Source organism: Odontomachus brunneus, unplaced genomic scaffold (assembly GCF_010583005.1).
Source record: "Odontomachus brunneus isolate Ranch 3 - 2012 unplaced genomic scaffold, Obru_v1 Obru_scaffold_092, whole genome shotgun sequence".
Lineage (NCBI taxonomy): Eukaryota > Metazoa > Arthropoda > Insecta > Hymenoptera > Formicidae > Odontomachus > Odontomachus brunneus.
Window position 1 is genome coordinate 513,009 of NW_022639542.1, and position 23,533 is coordinate 536,541.

The 23,533-nt window shown below is 40.1% G+C and overlaps 2 protein-coding genes across 6 annotated transcripts in view; both read right to left on the reverse strand.

Moving 5' to 3' along the window:
- Positions 1-118: 118 nt before the first annotated feature.
- LOC116848246 lies at positions 119-7,744 on the reverse strand. Of its 3 annotated transcripts, none has more exons than XM_032824139.1 (3): positions 7,433-7,744; positions 6,982-7,125; positions 119-6,811 (listed from the first exon to the last, which is right to left on the reverse strand). In XM_032824139.1, the coding sequence occupies exons 2-3, from the start codon at positions 7,096-7,098 to the stop codon at positions 4,328-4,330; spliced, it is 2,601 nt and encodes an 866-aa protein (XP_032680030.1). In that variant the 5' UTR covers positions 7,099-7,125; positions 7,433-7,744; the 3' UTR covers positions 119-4,327. The 3 variants fall into 3 exon arrangements, with proteins under 3 accessions (XP_032680030.1, XP_032680029.1, XP_032680031.1); XM_032824138.1 differs by lacking the exon at positions 7,433-7,744 and adding an exon at positions 7,238-7,361; XM_032824140.1 differs by lacking the exon at positions 7,433-7,744 and having other exon boundaries at positions 6,960-7,107.
- Positions 7,745-9,446: 1,702 nt separating this feature from the next.
- The window catches only part of LOC116848283, a 119,648-nt gene continuing 105,561 nt past the window's right edge, over positions 9,447-23,533 (reverse strand). For all 3 annotated transcript variants that reach the window (XM_032824186.1, XM_032824185.1, XM_032824184.1), the window contains 9 exons: positions 23,029-23,096; positions 22,112-22,276; positions 21,185-21,354; positions 20,873-21,064; positions 20,063-20,659; positions 19,544-19,745; positions 19,146-19,350; positions 18,763-18,889; positions 9,447-15,592 (listed from right to left, as the gene is read on the reverse strand). In XM_032824186.1, coding sequence (XP_032680077.1) covers positions 12,775-15,592; positions 18,763-18,889; positions 19,146-19,350; positions 19,544-19,745; positions 20,063-20,659; positions 20,873-21,064; positions 21,185-21,354; positions 22,112-22,276; positions 23,029-23,096 — 4,544 coding nt within the window. In that variant the 3' untranslated portion in view covers positions 9,447-12,774. The remainder of the gene's footprint in view (positions 15,593-18,762; positions 18,890-19,145; positions 19,351-19,543; positions 19,746-20,062; positions 20,660-20,872; positions 21,065-21,184; positions 21,355-22,111; positions 22,277-23,028; positions 23,097-23,533) is intronic.

A 23,533-nucleotide genomic window follows, 5' to 3' on the forward strand; every position in this document is an offset into this window, starting at 1 on the left:
CCTTAACCTTTTGTGTAACAAATTATACAAACAAGATTTAAATGCAATTGGTGCAACTGTCGTAACAGTTTTTTTATATTTGTATAGATATTTTTCTGTGAAATCTCACAAGATTGGTATTTTATTATTTTTCTGTAATTAATGTATATTAATAAATTGCTATCAAAGGAAATATTTTATTAATGAATTTTCATTATAAATATAATATTTTATTATAAATATCGATAAAGGAGTAAAAATATGGAATTTTCTTAACTATATTAAACATCTCTTAAATATTGAAAACAGAACTAATACTTATTATAGCCAAAATATCCTCAATCGTTAATTAATATGTCCATTTCGTCATGGAACTTGCAATAAAATATAGCCTTTTCTTTTTTATATTTGTGTTACAGGCTTTATGCTTGTGCATTACAGTGTTGTAAAGCAGATTGCAAAAAAAGACGCTTTTATATTTTATCTTATAACAAACATTAAAATTACATCGCAAAGTGCTTAAACTTCAGGAACGTGTACATTTTACAAATGAAACATATATAATCTATTCGCTACCTGGAGAGATTCGCTGAAACACTAATCTAATCATGATAAACGCCAAATGACACATTTTTACTATATTTCAATATTTGCGTTGCAAATATATTTTCGTTTCCTTAATTGCAGAAGAAAATGTGAAAAGCGCATATCCCAATAGAATTCATTGCTACAGGCGTTGTGTCAATAAATCTATAAAAAAAATAAATATGACTATATCAGCAAAAATATCTCTCGGGTCTCACAAGGCACACAATTCCTTCTCGAACTATCGCATTCAGGAACATTATTTACATCATTAAACAAACGCACGTCGCCATTGCACACACGTTTGCATTGTAACAGCAGGACAGAACATTTCATATTGTACTTCACAAGGCGTCACAATGTAAGAGGTCACATTTTGCCGTCAAACGCATCTCACAGTTTCACATCATTCATACCGTTTGCGCTAAATGTTCCGTAAACAAAAAAACTCACCGAACGCAAGATATCCGCAATTAAACAATAACGCTTACTATTCGTTTGTTTCAATGCTAAAATGTTTGCCGTATATGATTGTCTCTAAAGAACGAATAATACGTTGATACATCGCACAAAATAATTATAAAATTATATAAATAAATATACTTTGCGCATATATCTATATCACGATATTAGAGAAGAATGTAGTCTGTTTTGGGCCACATTTTCACAATGCATTGTAATGCATATTCTTTTCGAGTAAAGTGAAGCGCACTGTAAAATAAAAAGGCATCCAGTGTGATCGATTGCAGCTAGTGTCATGTTTTTTGGAAAATTTATAATTTATATATAATTTGTATAAAATCTATAACTTGAGAATAACGATTTGTAATTTTACGTTGCGTATCTTACGTAATACACAACGATATGCGACCTCCGATCCGCGCTAACACTTGTATGAACGATGTTATACTTTGATCACTCAAAGCTCTTGGATACTCGCTGTGCAATTCTGAGTTGTTGGAGTCAAAAACAAGAAAACGAATACGTGAAATGCTAAGATTGCGTGCCATTTCTAAGGAAAAAAATAATTTTATGCGAAAGACTACTTCTGATCGCTTAAACATATTTGTAAAATATTCCGAAAAGTATTTTTCCTTGATAATAAATTTAACATGGAAAAAATATTTCTCTAACATATTTTCCCTCATAATTCTGTCACGTTCATTTTATAACTATCTATTGGCTGTTGAAAGGAAAAGATAGTTTTTAGAACATTTTATAAGCATGCTCAAACGATCTAAAGTATTCTTTGATATAAGTATATTTTTATTTATCAATGTCGCACAAGAATTTTCGACGTGTTATTTGTTACTTTTGACGTCACAATCAAAAATAGCTGCAGCGAGTACTTAAAGTCAACTCGGTGAGTTAAGTTATTACGTTGAATGAGAATAAAAAACAATGTAATATACGAATATGATGCGCTTCGAGTGTCGTACTACATTTCAGCATATCAAACAAACCTAATATTTTTTCTACATCGTATATATCGTTAGAAAATAGATAAAATTTACAATATTTATATAGCAGAATTTTGAAATTATAAAATCAATTTTATCATCCTAGAAATTTGTTGATCTCCTAAAGTTTCTTTTTAAACGAGTATATTGTTTAACAACGGTATTTCTCATTATTAAAACTTTATACTATTGAAAATATACAATTACAATTTCTTTCATCCTTTATATAACTACATAGCTATGTTCAGAAATTGTTACAAAAAAATAACATTTCATCATTAACATTCGTACACCATTACATAAAATATATTAAATTCGTCATACTGAATTTTTTATATATAGATGCATTCCATTATTCACTTTCAGTACTGAAAATTATGTTTTATACATACACTATAAATTTTCAGTGAATATCAAAATGCAGTTTAGGAATGTAAAAGAAAGTATTACATTAGTAATATAGGGACAACAACAATTTACAAAACAATTAATGAGACTATGTTTAAGTGTACAAATAAAGTTTAAAAGACGTTCATTTGGAAAGGCAAAACAAATAATTCTATTTTCTTTTTCGTGTCAAAGTTTCTTGTGTAATTTAAAATTTACCTATGCTTCAAGGCCTCTGTTTCTTCGCCGTGGCTAGTTTGGTTAATGGCAGAAAAACGAGAAAATATATGCCCAAAATTCTTGCCAAATACAGTAAAGTGAAAAGATATGTCCATCGAATGGCATTTGATTGATTGTGTACATTTTTGTGACAAATTAAAAAACTCTTTCAATAATCAATAAATATTCATTTACAATTAATGTGTCAAAATCACATAGTAGAAGCTAAGTTAGATGTCATGTTAATTTTAAAGATATTTATGGAAACATAAATTATTGGAACAAAGGAAGAGTTCTCGGAATATTTTAAAAATGTGATTATATAACATATATACTATATAATAAATCATGTTATTTTATAATATCTTTTTATATATTTCCACGTATTTTGCAAGAATTTTGGGAATTTTTTTACTTCTGATGTCATCAACCAAGAAATCTATGGCGAGCAATTAAGAACTTTAAAGGAGGCTCAATATTATTAAATCATACAAGCAACTAAGAATACATTATAAATGAATAACTATATTAATATATATTTTTTTGGTTCGATACATTTTTCTAGATGGACACGTAAAGAATGATAAATAAAATGGGTCGATTTTAACCTAAAAAGTGTAATATAAGTAATATACATGTAATTTTACGTTTTTTTTTTAATCGCTGAATACGATAGTAACATTTTTATCCGTCTAAACGCATAAGAGGAAACAGTCAAAATTTGCCTTAAATGAGTTGAAATAAGTTACTTTAAATAGTAATTCAGTGATGATTGTTCTAATTGTTTAATTATATTTAATTGTGTATATTATAGTGTTTAGTATTATAGTTTAGCATTTCTGAGCATTTTTTAATTTTCTATTGAAAAAATGATAAAACTATATTATAAGTAATTCTATAATTGAAACAAAATCTTCACTGACCGAATTATTATTAAAAATAACATTTCAACTCTTTAAGACGACTTTTAACTACTTTCCCATAGGGTTTTTTATATGAATAAAAATACCATTATCATATTCAGCGACCCGAAAAAAAAACGCAAGATTACATGTACAGTTCATATTATATTTTTTAAACGAAAATCAGCCCTCTTTTGCTTATCCTCTTTTGGCAAAACTTTCATGATTATCACGATGTGAGACAATCAATGATTGAAACTTTACAGTTACTTTTATTACACATATATTTGAGGCAAACATAATGCATCATTAAATTTATCTCATATAATAATGTAAATTCTGTATTATATTGACACTGCATGAAATATTATTTTGATTGATTTCTTTTAAAGTTCATATGCACTTTTATGGTTCATATGCACTCATATACATGGAATTACATTTATTACATGGAATGACGAAATAGAAATGCTAAAGAGATAAGAAAAAAATTATTAAAATTTGTTCTGAACAACACATCATGTTAAATATATGAAAATTTGAGTACAACTTTTAGTAAATTTGTTACTGCATCCATACAAAACATTTCATTGAATGACGTAAATTTAATTATTGATGCAGTATATTTGCTTCATAAATTTAAAATATTTTAGAGTTTTTATTATCGATTGTTTCACGTCGTGATAATCATAAAAATCTATATGGGTTTGTGTTTCCAAATTTGATTTAACAAGCGATCTTTAAAAGTATCAGATGCGCAATACCTTGATGATTTCATCTCAAAGCATTCTCCTCTTACAACTTATCGAAGTGTTCGTTTCTGTCAATGTTTCCTACAGAAACGATTGTGAAGTTGTTTTCCTCCGTGTTATAATTTTCGTTGAACGACGACTCTTCGATATCGTGATGTTCCGTGAAAAATGAATCTTCGAAATTGACATCGTCTTGCGCTTCTATTTTAATACCGTTTCTAAATATTTCTATATTTCCGTTCCAAATGTCAAACGTCTTTTCGCATTTTATTTTCTTCTTTTCTACTTGGTTGGTGTCACCAATCGTAGTACAATTCGTTTCGTTCACAAGGTCTCCGTCGCAATATTCAGTATCATATTCCACCTGTACTTGCGGTTCTAATTCGTCGTTTATTCTGTCGGTGGAACTTTTAATCGAAGAAGGTGAATCGCAGTCGTAGTCGTAGTCGAGCACTTCTCGCACATCTTGTTTCTCACTCACATGAGTCTTTCTACCATGCTTATCATAGAGAGACGTGATGGAGACTCGAGGAGTGTGTTTCTCCCTCTCGTGTCTCGCGACGTGCTTCTTGAAGTACCACACAGTGCTAAAATATTTACAGCAATAGACACAGAAAAACTGCTTGTTGGGCTTGTTGGGTTTGTTGGAGAGGATTCGTTTCTGTGGAAAGATGCGTCGCTTCTGCGTGGAAGGATGCGTGGAAGCCGGTGGTTTGGCTTTCTCCGGAATCTTCGGAGCATTTTCCTGTTGTGCGACAATATTTGCGGCAATGATAGATTGAATAGCCTGTGTGTTCGGCACGGTTAGCGTGGTGATCACATTTCCCGTTATGACGCAGAACTTGGGAATACCCTGTTGGCGATGTAACAGGGAGGGCGCCGACTTCAGGTTGGTTATAGGTATCACTCGTATCGGCGCCAACAACGGCTTAGGCTGATCCGACGTATTCGTCGCAACGTGAGGTTGTGACACGATCAAGTTGCTCATTGTTGTAGGCTGTACGATTGCAGACTGCACGGTCGCAGACTGCACAGTTGTGGGTTTTACAGTTGTAGATTGTACAGTTGCAAGCTGCACAGTTGCAGGCCGCACGGTCGCAGGCTGCACAATTGTGGATTTTACAGTTGCAAGTTGCACGGTTGCAGGTCGCACGGTTGCAGGCTGTACGGTTGCAGGCCGTACGATTGCAGGTTGCACAGTTGCAGGCCGTACGATTGCAGGTTGCATGGTTGCAGGTCGTACGATTGCAGGTTGCACGGTTGCAGGCTGCACAGTTGTGGATTTTACAGTTGCAAGTTGCACGGTTGCAGGCCGTACGGTTGCAGGCCGCACGGTTATAGGTTTCACGGTAGCAGGTTGCGTTATAGACGAGATCGAGTTTGGGCGGCAATTGTGCCGATTCTGTGGAAGAGGTACAGCCGATATAGGAGTTGTGTTGGACGACGTCACGATGTACATGTTCCGCTGTGCATTGGAGAACAGCGCTGGACCCGCCTGTTGCGCTACATTCTGTTTAGGATATAACGACGTGCCACTAGAAGACAATGTGGCATTGCTACGAACTGAAGTCATGATCGTATTATCGACGATATTCTTCGGCTTGCTCGCTTGAGAATTGACCGCGACAGCTTGGCTGACGCTGGCCAGAGCGTTGCTAGATACCGTGGTAGTCGTGACAGCCGGTTCCAGATTTGGCCTCGTCCACGGAGTAATAATCAGTTCCTTGTTATTCCGTATGGTTTCTAGTGCCAAGGCGGGCCCAGTGACAGGGTCCAAGTAGTTGTTCCTTCTTCTTACGCTCGAGTCCTCTAATATCTGCAGCTCTCGCAAGCGGAACCTGTCCTTTAGCAGGTGCTCTGGTCTCACATTGTTGTGCCTGTATTCGTTTTTCTTCTCGCATCCCTCATGATACAGCCGCGATTTCCAATCCTTCATAGTTTCTTGACAAACGTCGCATACATCCGATTGGTCACATCTATACAGCTCGATCAATCCTCTCCGACAACGGTCGTGGTCGATGTTCAGCGCATCGCAGTATTTGTCGTCGCAATGCTTCATCACATGTGCATCTATTTCTTCTTCTTCGATGTTCATTGCCAACATGAGCGACACTTCATCCTGATCCACATACTGCTGCACTATTACTTCACAAATGATGATCTCACATGGTCCAGAACAACCACACACTTTTGCTCCAATAGGGATCAAGGTGATTTCCGACATCTTGTTGCCTCTCTTGGAAGGCAACAAGTTGGCATCTTCAACCTCCTCATCCAGTGTATTTATATTTATTGCAGGTATTTGGGATTGTTTGTTGCAATTAACATAGGATCTTTTCACTTGTTTCCTTTTTCTGAAGTCTTCGACTTTGAATTTAGAATCTTTAAGATTTTGAAATTTAGTTTCTGACACAGATGGTGTCTCATAGCATAGGTTTTGTGGCTCAAGTTCACTTTTGCGTATTAGGTTAGGCATTGTCAGTTTTTGGTTTTGGACACTGTTATTATTTGGTTTTGGCAACAGCAGCTGTAAACAAAATGGATTATATTAGTCAATCAGTATTCTCTGAAATTGTCTAACTAGTCAACAATAGAGATCAGATATCTTTATTGGAAGGAATATTTTTTTAAGATAATGCTTATGTATATTTTTTCTTTTTTTCTCCTAATACTACCTTTAACACATATAACACATACTCTTAATCCAACACCATTTCTTTTTCTTGTTCCTGGCGAAATATTGAGATACATGTTAGACATGTTAGACTTTATGGGTATGAATTTAGGTGTTGATTGATACTGCATCTCCACCATGTCAAGTCACAAATTTGATACTGTTCACTGCAATTAAAAGAAAATCAATGAGCAAAACAAACTCAATTGAAATATAACCACGAGTTTTGCACGCAAATGTTCAAGCCACAATTCTAAATTGTTATTAACTGAACCTTACAAATTTACTTAGCTGACGTTAGTCACACTAATACCGTATCACGCGTTGTCTAGAGCTACTAACGCGAAGTAGGAAATAACTTAGAGGTTAGTTTAACAAACTTACACAAATGACCGTTGAAGCTCTCGTGGCTTCGTTAAATACGTTCATATACGCGATACAGCGACGCGCCACAATTCATACAGTCGTACTTACCAGTTCAGCTCATACTCGGCATTTTGCTCCAATAAAAAGTGCGTCCTCACGATTTGTAGTGACAGGAACGAGGCGTTTTTGTTCTTTCCTCTACGGCGGTCGATTTCTTTTTCGGATAGGCACGGTAAGCATAAAAATACACTTGTCGGTTGGCATAAGTCGAACGTTCCTGCGAGTTGGAGCGTTCCGCTCATTCGTTCGGTCACACGTGTCTTGGGTGCGTTCGGGGAGTTCACTATTAGCGTTATTTAATTCTACTATGTTATTCTATGTTATTCTATGTTGCATATCTAAGGAGGGAGATAAAGATAGAAGAACGCGATAGCGTTGGTAGTTTATTTTTCGAACGCACCCCTTAAAACCTGTGTCACACGGAAACGGAGGATTGCGAATTAAAGATTGGAACTTGACCAATTGGAACGAAGCAGACTAAAATTCGTTGATTCGTCGAAATCTAATCTTCAGTCTGCAATTCTCAATTTCTAATTCGTAGTGTGACACGGCCATATTAACTATGGATCCATGACTATGGATTAGATACTGATATTGCAGATTAAATTATAACATTAAAACATAAAATATTAACATATGTAAATTATAACTATACACTTTTTAAAAGGAGAATGAGTTTAAATACAATTCTGGTACGCCAAGTTTATGAGTCCCGAAGTTAAATTTTTCTTCAATTTCCTACCTGAATATTTCATTTAGATATTTAGTTATTTTCTTTAAATCTTTATAATATTTCTGTTGGAACATACATTAGAAATAAGTATTAAGTAACTAGGAAAATGAAATTATTTTATTAAAAAACCAAAAGAGCAGAATAGACTAATGTATCGCAAATTACGAATTAGGAGTTAGGAATAAAAATGACGCAATATTAGATATGAAAAATAACTCATTTTAAGTGTAAAATATGCTTAATACTTATTCCTATCTTCAATGTTTTCTTCATTGTGCGCAAGACCTAACTCTGACTTTAAGTATTTTGGCAACGGTTATCGAAAAAACCACATTAAAACTGCTTGTGTCCTACGCATGCGCACACCATTTCGTCGCGAATCGAGTTTACATTGCGCTTTCGAATAGTCTCATTTTTCTCCTTCTTCTTCTTGCGCTTTTCTTTTTCCTCGCCGCAGTCTGTCTGGTCTATTTTGTCGCCGTACTCCTAGATTTTCTTTTTACCGCTGGTTTCCTCGTTCCTTCATCAGCTAACTCGAGTATTGAAATATTTTCAGTTTTCCAAAAGCATCGTGGATATTGCGACCGTCTTTTGAGTATCGTGTGTTTAATGAAAGAAAAAGAATATTTAAAATATACATAAAATATTAAAATATCCAGAAAAAGCTACTATTTGGCATGTATAACAAATACATGATTAGAAGTTTCTGGGTATTAAAATTTTAAGATCATGGTCCCACGGTGTGGAGCTCTAGATTGATGATGTCAGAAGCGAGAAAACGCATGTTCAAAATTCTCGCTACTTTCAGGTAAAATGATCAGATAAAATAATAATTTCTGATCTCTTAAGCATACTTGTGAAATTCTCCGAACTATTATTTTTTTTTTAGCAAATCAATTCTCGCTTCTGACGTCACAATCCAACATGACTGCGATGTATATCCAAAAGCCTTGAGGGAGAGAAATCAGAAAAATACACATAACGTATTTTTACGCTTATCAATCCCCAACATGATGACGTCATTATTGTGCCATTTGACAAGTCACCTCGACACGTCATTGACACATCATATTTGTCGGACTTCTGTCGTGCATGATACAGCTTTCTTTGTAAATATTACACAATATTCGCGGATATTAAACGTACGGATTATAAACATATTAAATAAGCTGAAGTTTTAGATTCGTCGACGAACAAAGAAACGGCGAAGTCATGAGAATCTGCTGTCATGAGTTCTAATTTTTAGACGTGCGAAACTTGAAATCTTCTCTTCGCTCGCGTTCTCCCGCTACGTCTCAGCATGCACACGGATGATAGCAGGACATAGAGTTTATAATTGGAATAAAGACTTTATTGTAACATCGTTATGATTTTAGGTAATGTACACGTTATCGTAAACCGACGGCTACGCAATTATTGTAGTACTTATCTCAGCAGTGTGTGTCATAGGTAGGATGCTACTTATCTTTGGTACTGAATGTACAATGTAACACGCACACGCAACGATGCCGGGGGCACATCGCGTGTTTTCTTCTTTTTTTTTCATACCTACTAGACGGTGTAAGACGAAGCGTTGTAACTCAATCGTACAATACATCGTTATAGGCTGTACACATATACCGCCTGTGCGCGACAACGATCGTTGTATGCCAGATTTCCTCGTGCCAATTACTTCTCTCGGGATATATTCCTCAATATTTTTATATTTACGGTAAAGCAGTAGGCGGACACGACCGCTCGTTGCACTTTAGTGGTGTTTAACATCTTTTTTTCTTTTCTTTTTTTCCTTTTCTCTTTTTTTGTTCTTTCTTCCTTTTAAAGAATCGTGCTCTTACCAGTATGTTAACTTATTCATTAATAAACGCGAGCGGTATTCGCGTCGCTGAAACAAGCCACCTCCTTCTCCTTCCCTTTTTCAAGCAGCGTACGCTAAACGAATGTCTGATTGTCTCCTCATAACGAAGCAAACACATACGACGTCACGTCACGTACGGAGAAACAAGCGGCAAAGGCAACACGCGATACACATATGCGCATACATACTTACTTACACCCATACACATACACACACACGCGCGCGCGCGCGCGAATGAACAGTCAAAAAGCTTTATTGAACCTCGATTGAATTTCGCAGTAATAGGACGATCTCTGTCTGAACGCTCGCGCATAGGAACTGTCAGCTAACGAGCTGAACGCTAACGAATCCGCGGTATTTGCCGACAGGATTCGTGTGTGCGAGAGACACGCACGCGCTGCGGGGTAACGGCTGCCTTCTTCCGTAAAAAATAAATGCACGAACACATAGCCAACTGTTTGCAGTTCAATCAAAGCTTTTCTCACGGGAGTTTGCGCCCGCGCAAAGCGAGCGCGAACGCGGAAACAATGGATCCGATACTCGAGAAGTATCAGGACCATTTCTCGCAGTCGCATAATGCGTTATAACTCTCGTACGCTCCTCACAGCACGTCTCGCTCATACGCTCTCGCGATTCTCTGCGCGCCGAAACGGCGTGTACGAATGGCTACGTAAGAATGCGGTGACGAAGTAACATATCGAGGATCTTCATGGTCGAGGCTTGTGCGAAGATGTGATTCTCTTTCCTTCGTTTCTTAGTCAAGGATCGTACGAGAGTCAAGAGGAGAGATATAACTTACAACTTATAGCTAATCCAGCGCGGAGGTACATTGTACAAAACGTCACTTAGCACTATGCGCGTATTCTTATGAACAACATATTTACACGGATCAGTCAAATAAATATTTTTTTTTTAGTCTTTGCATCTCTAGCGCGGCCCTGTAGACGAAGGAGCAAACGACCTCGTATCTTTTTTTTCCTTTTTTTTTATCGATTTACACGCACAGGAGGACGACGAGGGAAAAGTAAAGGCGATGCGTGTGATGCATTGCGCGACCGAGGCAAAATACATCTTGGCGTGATTTCTTACTTTAAGATTCTCTTGAAAGAATATCACCTTTAACTCGGATTTCGCGGTGTTACGTCGCTAGCGTTTTTCTTTTTCAATCTCTTTAATACGTGCTAACATCTAGACTCTCCTAACTAATGGCATTTCGAATTTTGACTCCTACGGAATCTCGAAGGTACACGATTTGCGTTTGTAATTCTGAATTTTATATCATTGATCTTTGGAGAAGAAGAGACGTTCTGGCGTTAATGTAGAAGTTAACGTCTATCGGACACGATAGCTCTTTTCCTTTTAACTTAACAACGCGCGAGACTTCCCATATATAATCTGTTTATGTAATTACGGTATAAAATAATTTGGTCGCATCTATAGCCCGCTAGTCGTAACAATGTGGCGTATATAATGTTATTCTTCTTCTTCTTTTTTTTCTGTGCACAATATCTCTTTACACGTACATATCACAGAGGTCAATAATTTCGTACACGTCCTTTCAGTTTTTTAAGCGAAGGTCTCGAAAATAATGTCACTTACGTCATAATATCGCTTATAAAACGCTTAAGATAAATATTACGGTAATTATTGGCTTACACGCTGCTTACGCTCGAACGTCGGCAATGGATGTCTCTACAAAAAATATGAGAATTTTTAAGTAGATATACTATTTACACAATTTTTTTCAATGCCGTGTCCCCTATGTGCGTCCACGACGGTTATTATTATTACACGCGCCTATATGTATCCTAATATCCTGACAAGAAATATATAATATTCGTTCGTAAAATTTGCCTTCTATAGATCTTAGAGGGAAAAAAGAGTCAATCCTTGTACTATCTTTCAGCTTCCGCATTATGTCGCTTCTTTTTCTTCTTTAGAATCCTTAAGATAGCTGGCCCGTGACAATACTGTTAAAAAGATAATGGTTAACCCTTAGAATACTATGAGCATATATATTTTATCAGCGAAAACCGTCGCTATGGCCTGCGGGCAGATACATATTTTTGCTCATAATAGGAGCAATTAGATGTGAACATCGGCCATACAGAGCGTTCAGCTTCGCGCTGTTTCGTACTTTAGGGGTTAATGTGACACGAAGAAGATAGACCAATTTGTACTAAAGTAATTTACACGCCAATTTCTCAAAAAACCAAGCGCTCGACGATGTTGTAATTTTTCTACAAGTTTCTTTTATCGTCTTTCTGTTATTTATTAAAATTATAATTTTTTAGTCTTTGCATCTCTAGCGCCGCCCTGTAGACGGAGCAAACGACTTCGTGCTTTTCTTTTTCTTTTTTTTATCGATTTACACGCACATGAAGACGACGAGAGAAAAGTAATTATATAATAAATATAATTTATTATATAATTTGACTGAAAATTATTTATTAAAAGCACGAGAGCAATTCTTGAGGTGGATCTTAAAGCATTTTCAAATCGTACATGCGTGTAAATCCATTAATATGCTAGCTGCAAATCTGAAAAACTAAATCCGACAAGATTCCTAAGGAAATGAACCTACGAACCAACCATCTTAAGGTAACAAGTCACAGAGACATCGCCTTCGCGCGTAACCGCGTTTATACTTGTACGACGCCGCTAACAACCGCCGGTACGAACGCGTTTACCCGTTTATACAGTTTCGTATTCTCCTAAACGAGAACGAAATGACGGACTAGAATGTTTCAAGTATAGAGATTCCTTTCGCTTGTCCTGTGCCGCGAGGTGCTAGATTAATATTCATTTCCTCATGCCGCCGCCGCCGCCGCCGCTCACTTCCGTCGTCCGCGCCGCTGCCGCCGTCACCGCAATCGGCTTTTTGTTATTCGCACTTGAAATCGTCCTCGCGATACCACCGATATTCTTGTTAGCCTCGAATTTCTGCTGCAACGACGCGACGTTGGATTTACCGCTCGCCGCCCGCTGCACCGGATTCATCTTCGCACCGTTGTTGCTGTCCGCGCTTTTGGTCTCCACTTTGCCCGCCACCTTTGACGCCAGATGCGACGTCAGCTTGGTGGTGACCGTCGTCGCCTCCTTGGCGGACGACGGCGACAACGATTTGGCGATGCTCGCATTACCGGTTGGCGATTTCTTCCTCTCCGACAGACCAGCCGCTTTGGACGTGACGCCTAGGGGCTTCAACGGCGTCGTGGGCGTCTTCGCACCCTTCGGCAGCGCGGGTGTCTTCTGAACGGTCTTTAGCGAGAGACTGAACTTGGGATTGCTGCCCACGACGTCCGGCGACTTGGTGCCGCACTGATTGGAATTGGAGCAGCTTGAGACCAGGTCCGGGCTATTGAACTTGCTCAGACTATTCTTAGGACTACAAGGCACATTTTTGACAGATACTCTATCGACGGTCGTATGCGAGTCGTCCTTACCTAAGTCGCTGTTCGATTTGTTCGCGTTCAGCTGCGTCTGCCGCGCGATTGGACTCGCGTCCGTCGTCGCGTTCGATTTCGAGGATCTCGAGGACGACAGGCCGCCACCACCGCCACTGTCGGGATGCTGCTTGCTCGACTTTATCGTATTATCTGAACTTTGTCTCGCGAGCTTCGTGTTCGACTCGGGCGTCTCCTTGACAGCCGGACTCTTCGCGATGTTCGGAGGAGTTTTAGTCCTGTTGAACGGCGGCTTCGCCGGAGCTTTACTTTCAGCTTGGTCGTCCTTCTTGATATGTATCAAATGAGTCGGTCGAGTCTTCGTCGATGCGAACGGTTTGTATCCCGCGGGATTCTCAGGCGGCTTCATGCCGAGTTCCTTGGACAGCTCGTCGTTTACATTGGGATTGTTGGAATTGAGCGCGTTCAGTTTGCTCTTATCGACCGGTTTTAGGTTGTCATTCGCATCCGAGGTGTCCTTGCTCGGTTTTCTGTGCACCTGTGGCACATTGATCGCGGACGGATGAAGGTAGCCGGAGCTGGTAGTGGAACTTGACGAGTTGAACTTACCGGAGGTCGAGTTCGAGTAGACGCTACCGCCGGGCGTCTTGTAGTGACTGGAATTCATGTAGCCGCCCAAGGAACTGTTGGAGCCCATATTATCCGAGTTCTTCGACGCTCCCTCTCTCTCCTCCTCTTCCTTCTTTTTCTTCCTGGCTAATGTTGAGGTGGAGTATATCGAGTCGAAGTTGCGGTTCGATATTTCCGATACGATTTCCGACAGCAGACCCATTGACTCCAGACTGTTCGTGCCGGACGTCGTCGTCGTGTCCACACGCTTTGGCAGTTTGTATTCGTTGTCGGCCGACGCATCCGACAACTCCGCGTTCTTCCTGTTCTTCTCCGGCACGGGTTCCTCTATCACCGCGTAGATATTGTCGTTTGTAGGCGACTCTTCCGTGATCCTCGTCAAGGATGACTCCGCGATCAAGTTCATGCAGTCGTCGTAGGTGTTTTCCAGCGGCTTTAGCTGAGCCGCGGTCTTCACCGGCGGATTTTGGTAACCGGGCAGCCCCGGGATCTTTATTGCGCTTTCGACGTTCTTGTCTGCGTGCACGGTGCTTGTCGGCGGACCTGGAGGCGGCGAGGTAGGTCTCGTGCTCGTTGGGATACTGGTGGGTCTCTTGACCGGTGCCGCTTGACGCATCGAGCCGAACGTGTGGATAGATGGTCGCGGTGTGATCTTGCTGTCCCTCATAGATTGTGCGCGCAGCACCACATTTCGTTTCTCGACCTCGGTTGCCGGTATCACGGGAATAACCGGTGTCGCGATCTCGATCTCCGTCTGCGGTATGGGATGTGAGATCTCCAAGTTCCTCAGAATCTCCTTGTCGAGCACCTTGTTGGCTTTGTGATGCTGGCTCCTCGGCAACGAGTTCGTACTGCTCTTGTCGTCCCGCTGCGAAGCCTGAGAATTGCTTCTCATGATTCCGGAGCTGGGACGCAGTATGGACGCGATTCTGTTGAGAGTGCTGCCCTTCTCCGGCTTTTTCTCGCCGGGATCAGTCATAGGCACGATCACATTCGTCAGTGGCGTGCTGTTAGGTCTCTGCGGCTTCATGGGAACGGTAATGGAAGCAGAAACGGAGGAAGCGACGGTCGGTGGTGCTGGAGCTGGACGTATTGGCACCTCCGGAGCCGGTCGAGTGGGTACTTTGGGAGCTACCAGTTCGACGGACGTGCAGGTAGTGGCCGCCAGCACAGGGCTGCTGATCAACGGTCGTGCCGTGGAGCCGGGATTCAGCGGTGGCAACGTCGGCGCGATCGAGTTGTCGTCGAAATTCGCGCTCAGCAGATTGCTACGCGGCGGCGCGTTACACTTTTGCACAGGTTTCACGTTTGTCTTTATTGCGACAGTGGGTATCGTCGGCGGCGCTGGGGCCGGTTTTGTTGGCTCGGCGAGCTTCGACTGATTCGGAATCGGCGTGATCGTGAAGCCCTTAAACTGGCCGAACAGATTGTTGTTGTAACGTTCATCGGCCTCTGCTTTCGGCAGTAAGCTCGCACACGCCGGGTCCTGACTCAGACTCGAGTCAATCGTCTCGATGTTACGGGACATGGGACTGGAACGATCGATCGTTTTGATTAGCAACCCATTGTGGCCGCGATCGGTCCTGAAAGTTGAAGCAGAATTATAAGCAGAGGAACTGAGGTTGTAAGCGCAATTATATGACACGTAGTGTCTAAGTATACAAATTGCTTTGCAGCGGATTAAATTTATCTGTCGAGTTTCTGTTTCGCTCGGTCAATTAGAATGTAAATCGTGTACATATACATATAACATTCTTTTCTTTTTGTGCAAATCTCGATAATAAAGTGTGAGATACATGCGTCAAACTATTAAAATGAAGTACTACGGTGATCGCACGAACTTAAGCTCTTCGACTACATACTGTTGTTTAGTATGTATTGTGACATATTTTGAATAACGCATGCCACCTGTGTTTAAATTGATACTGCTCGAGGAAATAATCGTGTGCAGACATTTTTCTCAATTAGCCGTTCACCGCAAAAATCCAAATGCATGCAAAGGCAAAACACAATCGCGCAGGGGGAGATGTTAGTTACAGATTAAAGTATTAGTAGCAAGCACTGGAGAAGAAGGAAATCATTGATTGTGAAAGAAGACTCAAAAACACTTCTTGTCAATACTGCGTATTTATTCAGTAATAAAATCGTACATTTCGTTTGTCTAAGTATGAGTAACATTGTCGGATATCTGGTCTTTATATCCTATTCTCTATTCCCATATTTTCATATAGAAATGAGCAAAGAATTAAGAAAAAATACTTTATTAATAAAAATTAAGTACTGCTTAGGATGATCATTAATATAATATTAAGTAATAGTTAAAACTGACCCTTTTTAACGACTGTCGGTTTTCGTAAAATGCAAAAGCCAGTAAGAAAAGAATCTTCAACCATGCTTCATGCCCACGTTAATATAATCTTCTGCGCATGCTCTATTACGTTACTAACAATCTCCTGCCAACAATCTCCGCCTTTTTATAGCGCAATATGTATTTTACTTGAAAAATATGAAATTTGCGAATTTCATATCGTATATATGATAATTTTTCATTGTGAAAGTTGTGAAATTTTTCATTTCCAAAGTGAACAGTTTTGTTCTACAAGGGGTTTAATTAATTTTGTTTAACGTTAATTTTGACGTGTCTTAACAAATTAATAATTACCCTCCTTTAACAAGAAAATAATTATTAACGAGTTAATAATTCAAAGATGACCGTGAAAAGAAAAAGAGAAAATAAAACATATAAATATTTGGGTTAAGTGAAACTTTCGCGACGAAAATATATGCATTAATATGCTGTGTAAATATCAATACTGTGCCAATCAATTGCGCTTATAAATTCTATTTTGCTTATGTAAAACATAATTAGTAAAATGCAGTCCTAAATTAAATAAGAGTGTAAATTGTTTTTTCGTGTAATAACAAGAGCGTGTCGACGAGAACAAAATGCTGTTCACTGAATATCGCGTTCTTAAACTCTCGAAACTAATCACGTAAAGATCAATCAATGCATATTGCACTAAGGAAACGTATGTACTACAATTTAATTGTAAGTACACTTGATTTAATAGTTGAAACACTTGTCTTCCATACAGTTTGAGACACAGTCGACGGTCTAATGACAGAATTTATTTTTAATTAACTCGCATAAGATCAGTTTTCTATCGTTAAACTATCAACATGTTTCAAACTGTATCGAGAAAAAAATGTTCAAGTCGTTGTGTAAACGAGTATATACACTAGTAAAATTTTTTAATATATATTAATTAAGAAATTAATATATATATATATATATATATATATTAATTTATATTAAGAAATTAATATATATATATATATATATATATATATATATATATATATGAAACCGTGTCTCTTATAACACTTATTATATACGAGAATCCATTCTTAATAGACTCGATCACACGATAGACGATATACGTGATATTTATATTAAAAAATTTCATTTGCATTCTTAATTATTATAATCTCATTTTTGACAACACCTAATTCGTGTAAAAATATTATAATTTTGGCTAACGATATCTCCGAGCATATTATTACGACTATTATCAGTTGCAATCACAGTAGGAATTACTTTATCGCATTTTGGCATCAGTAATATCCAAATATCATTTCTATATATATATATACCGCCACCATTTGCAATTCCCCGTATATTATAATGCAAAAATCATAGCTCGTGGAAAAAAGCGCTACGATGTTTGCACTATGTTGAATAAAAGTCGCCTTTATAAACACGATATATTTTATATTTATACTTAATTAGATAAGAGAAATGTCTCTCATAATTAAATTATCATAACATTTATACTAATAAGATCTACGATGTTTTTGCTTCTATTTTTGCAAATACACTTGAAAATAGGCCTTCACTGAAATATCGTTGCCAACGTCTACAATATTTATGAAACAATCTATTGCTGCAGAGAGAGAGATTCTTCAAAATATTCGATTTCTATATCGCATTACACTGTGTAAATTCAAAAGTTGCTGTAATGTGTAAAATATTTACGTAACAGGTCCGTGTATGACGAGATTCCTGATTTGTATAGCGGAACAAGAAATCCTTCAGATCTTTGGTTTTAAGCTTTGAGCAGGTGCCGGTGGGGGTGGTGGCTTTTTATTATAAAATGGAGCGGGCGTTTTTGTATTATTAAGCAGTACTTCTGACGACTTTGGAGTGGTGTCAGACGTAGTACACGGGCTCTCGTTCAAATGTTCGAACCTGAGCTCCGTATTAAGCATAAGCCCTTTGACATTCTTAGGTGACTTTTTCTGTAATTGTTGGATACGCTCCGATATTATAGAACCTAATTCCGACTTGAACGGAGCGGTCTTCCTTGACTGAATCTCAACATCGGGCACTGAAAGAGTCGCGACGTTGTCCTGCGTTTCCGGTTTCGCGCTAACGTCCGGACTCTTGTTGCCGAACAACAACGACTTTCTGTACTCGATATTGTTGCTACACTTGATAACGTCTGTATTAGTAGTATATATTAAATCACTCTTGGTTATCTGTAACGGCTCTTTATGCGTGACATTGTCACTGATCATAAAAACTTTGCTTGGCTCTCGAGAGCTATCTTCCTGCTTCGGCACAAGATAGGCGGATATCATTCGAAGGAATTTGCTACCGGCGCTGTAGCGTGTCTTCGACAAAGGAACACTGAGTGACTTACTAACATGCGGTTTGCGTTTCTCTTTAAAACAGTCGAGACTAGATACGTACGTAGACATCACACCCTTCTTCCAGTGTTGCCTGGAATTCCTCATCCAAAATCCGAGCAGTATTAGCGCTACAATGGGCACCACTCCGAGGAAAATAACGTAAAGCGCAATCACGAAGTCATTCCTCGCTGAAAGCACACAAAATATAAATCACATTATACAATCGGCACCAATTAATCGTAGATCTTAGATGCAACATATTCTTAATGAAAATAGCTCTTTGGTGAGGCCGCCAAAGTAACTTTCGCAATTTGAAATCATTCAAGATGTCAAATATACACGTTACGAATTTCTACATGTAAACAATGGTATTTTTATCTAGAGAATAGATTCTTAAGAGTGTTGTATTATTAGATTCAAGTGTCATATAAAAGTTATACTCACCGTTAGGATCTTCGGCTGGACCGCTATCTTCGGAGCCTCCTACTCCGGGTTGAAGACAATCAGGTGGCCGGAAACCGCGGTTGCAGTGGCAGTGACCGAGATTGTTACATACCCCGTTACCATTACAATTGTTCGGGCAAGGTTCATCGACAAACGTGGACGCTCTCAAAGCCGCTACCGAAGTGCATTTCTGATTCACACACATCTAGACAATATGAAGAAACTGCAATTACCCAACAGTTGCAATAATGGAACACGCGTGGCGTCTTTCATGTTTCACAAGTATGAATATTGCGATCGTTGCAAGTTTATCCGCGCCATTACATTGTATGTATTAGCGCGTTGGAAAGCGAGAACTCGGTCGGTTGTGTTATCTTAGGTAACTGCGAACGCTTTACCTTTTCAGGCGCGCACTTGGCGCCGTTCGGTGTGAGTCCAGGATCAACTTGGTTCAAGCCAAGATCGATGATGGCCGTGCGGCACGCTTTCATACTCCCGCCGACGTTGAGAAAGGAGTGACTCAAAATCGCGACCGACTCCATACCGAACTCCAGTCGTTCGTTTAAGTGAGCACAATGTAACATACCGCAGAGGAAATTTCTGCAAACGTGCCGGAAAACACTCATGAGAAAGTCACACAGTGTGTTAGGTCAATCAAAAGGTTCGGTTCTTTTCTCGATGCTATCTTCTACAACTGAGTTATACGAATCTTGCCATAATCTTGGCAAAAAATCATAGAAAGCTAGACGGAGTGACTGCTTGTTTGATGAACGATTCGTTTCCATTGAATGCAATATAGTCAAATTTTGCTCAAGAAATCTAACCAAACTTTTTGACTGATCCAATCTTGGCCTCTCTCACTCACTCCCTCATTCTTTTTCTCTCTTTTTCTCTCTCTGCTCATATAATCAACTTACTGATCGTTACATCTGGCGTAGGTCTTGTCGATTTGATTGTAACCGCAGTTACCCTCCTGCGTGCCCCTTTTATTCAGCTCGTAACACTGCATGACGGAAGACTCGCCGCTTGGGCCCCATAAGAGCTGGCATTGATCCTCGTGGGTTTTGCACGAGCCATGGTAACAGAAGGCCTTTCCACCATTGCACGTCTCACCGTCGATTTTGAAAACATCGGCCGGACAATATTCGCTCTGACCAGTGCAGTATTCCGGCAGGTCGCATTCACGGTTAGCGTTCCTGCACTCCGTGCCGGCGTTCTTCGGCCTGCACGTCTCCAGGTCGCAGCATTCGCCGGTGGCGCAGCTCGCGTTGCTGTGCAGCATGCAGGTGGTCACGTTGCAACAGGGATTGTTGCAATTCTCCTTTAACCCGCAATCACACTGCTCGCCCGGCTCGACGAACCCGTTGCCGCATATCGGACTGTCGAAGAGCTTCAGCGGTTTGTTCCTCAGGCAATAGTCCATTCCATGCTCGAAAGCGAGAGTCAGGTGTTCCCACGAGCACGAGGACCAATGTATGGGGCCGGACGAGCCACTCGACGACGCCATTATGCACCTGCAAGATATAACACTATCAATACACGAAAAAAAGCGATTCAATTTGCATCAACAACGTTTTATGGTTAACTATATTTTTTATCCTTCGGACGCTTCCCAGCGAGGAAGAAATAAAATATTCTATCGGGCGAAATTCTTTAAACTCCCCGATGATTCGCCGAATGTCAAGAAAGATCAAAGTGAGTGTCACGAAACGAGTCAGACGACGTACTTCTCTTCGGGACACTCGCAATCCGACCCGTCGTGCTCCATCCCGAAATTGTGGCCCATTTCATGAGCGACGGTAGCGGCAACCAGGCCGACAACATTCGAGTGATCCATGGAGACGCCGCCGGAGAACTGGTACGTGCATATCGGTCCCTTAAGCGCCTTCCCGACCACGCCACCCTCGAAGGTGATTCGGCTGTTTGTTTGAAAAATTAATGTTAAGCTCACGGTGTTGCTTTATTGGTTCTCGCGCGCTCTATAGCTAGCTAGCTCGCTCGCTCGTTCGGGCATATCTAGCATTCACTTGCACACTCACGTCAGCAGCTGCGCGTTGTCGTTGGGGATGTCCAGGAGCAGCTTCTCCCTACGGTAGCGCAGGAAATTGGACAGAGTAGTGTCGCCGTTCGGCGACAGCGTTATCTCGTCCGACTCGGTCCACACCTGCACGCCGACCAGGGCGATGTATATGTTCAACGGCATGTACAGCTGCAAACACACGTAGATACGTCCGCGGGGCTGTTTTGCATGGAGATCTCGCGGTGAGGTCGGGCTCGCGCTAATTAATCTCGCTGTCTCTCCGCTACAGAGAAAACGGAACACACGTGGAACGCCGCGCATATTTTCTCGCGTATTGTGAGCGCATCGAACTAAAATTAATCGCGATGTGTCAACATCAATGTGAAAAATGACAAAATATCGAAGCTCGAAACACATAATTGACAAAAATTACATCAACGTGAATTGCCTTGTAAACGGGTGTGTTATTTTAACAACAGATTGTACTAAAACAGCGATATTGTTATTGTTATAATCGATATTGTATAATCAATATTGACCTGGAGAGAGAGAGATACACCAGAGAGCGAGATAATTTCTAGAATATAAGTGATATAAATGAGATACCCGCGTAAATGGATCATGCGTGATTATTCTGATAAGATTAAAGTAGTCTCGCTCTGGAAATTCTTCCCCTTCCGAACAAATGAAGGCTTATACGCCAATGAATGTGATTATGCGCTTAACGACGTGCGGATGAAATAAAATTCCCGGAATAAGTGAGTGTAAGTAGAGTAACAACGGTTGGAAACGAGTTTCAGCGAATTTCGGAAAAGGAAACCGCGAATGTTCGAATCGCGAGCAATTGGATAATGCAGTTATCAAATTAGCGTTGCTCGTTTTAAATCGTTCTTATTGCGGTCTGGGAATTATGTAGCCAATTAAGTCATAGCGATATATTACTTACGGCGTTGATAATATTGGCGATGTCCTTGCAGTGTTGATACACCTTGTTCAGGTTCTCATCCAGCGCCATATATTCTTTCTTGTCGATCACGAGCACCAGCTCCACGTATCGCGAATCCCTGTTTGCGTTGTAGGGTCCGCGAATAACTTCAGCCGCTCGTTTGTGCTGTGAATAAAATTTACTGTAAATTTTACGGCTACGAAGAGCAAACCGATGTCAAAAGTTCATCGTTTTCGACATGATTCGACGAAGTTAACGATTCAGTGGGAAACACACGGAGAGAACATTATAATTTTTTTTTTCATATAAATTATTTTCAAATTTACTAAGTTAAGCGTAGAAATAGACTATCAGTAAGGTGTATCTTGCTGAGCAACGCAGTAAATTTCGTCAGAAACATAATAAATTTTTTAATAACACATAAAATGAAAGAATAATAAATTATTGCGGAAAATATCGATCTATTCCTCAGTTAAAATTCTATAATAAGTTTTACTATGATATTCTGTCCACGTAGGATTGCCTAATAAAGTAAAACGGGAATGATTTTTCCAGAATCGCGAGTTTCTCGTCTCTAACGAATTCGTCAATAATTAAAGACTTCGTTTAAGTATTCGTTTAAGCATAAGGCGGTTTTGTGAACCATCGCCAACGTGAACGCGTATGATTCCTGATTCGCGCCTTTTGTCGTTTCGCTCCGTTAAGGAAGAATCTGATTCCTCCAATAAAGAGGATGAAAGAACGGAACGAGGACCAGGAAGAGGCAGAAGAGAAAGAGGAGGAGAGCGCGGTACACACGCGAGCCATTGGTGCAGACGCCAAGACTGCTCGCGACTACGTTCTTTGAAGTCATATAGTTTACCGGGGGAAGAGTATAGCGGACCTCGCGAAATATCTTTCCGGCGTTCTATACGTACCCTGGAGAGCCCTTTAATCTCGCGACGATCGCGAACGGAGACATGGTGCGGCGGCGTTCCTTCGTAACCTGCAATCGAGGAAAAACGTCAAACAGGGATGATGATCGCCGGCCAGAGGTGGATTCCCGGTACGGGAACGAGGGACAAAGAGTCTCTCCTCTCGCGAGTCACCGCGAGTCTCGGGGCCTTGCTCTCACATTCGTTAAGACCGTTAAGGAGAGACCAGTCTTTCCGAGGCGGGTCTTTGAGCCTGGCGATGGAGCGCGCGTGCCTCAAAGAGAAGAACATAAGCAAGGGCACTGCCACCGAGCAGAAGGACGAGAGAGAGAGAGAGAGAGAGAGAGAGAGTGCACCCGAGGTTGCCTTCGCGTCATCGTGCTGAAGGTTGAGCGTTTCTGAGAGAGTTAGACAGAAAGAGATAGAAGATGCGAGGGAGAAAGAGTCAAAGTGCTCTCTCTCTCTCTCTTGAATATCCCAAAGAAACCCGGCGGAAATTGCTTCGCCG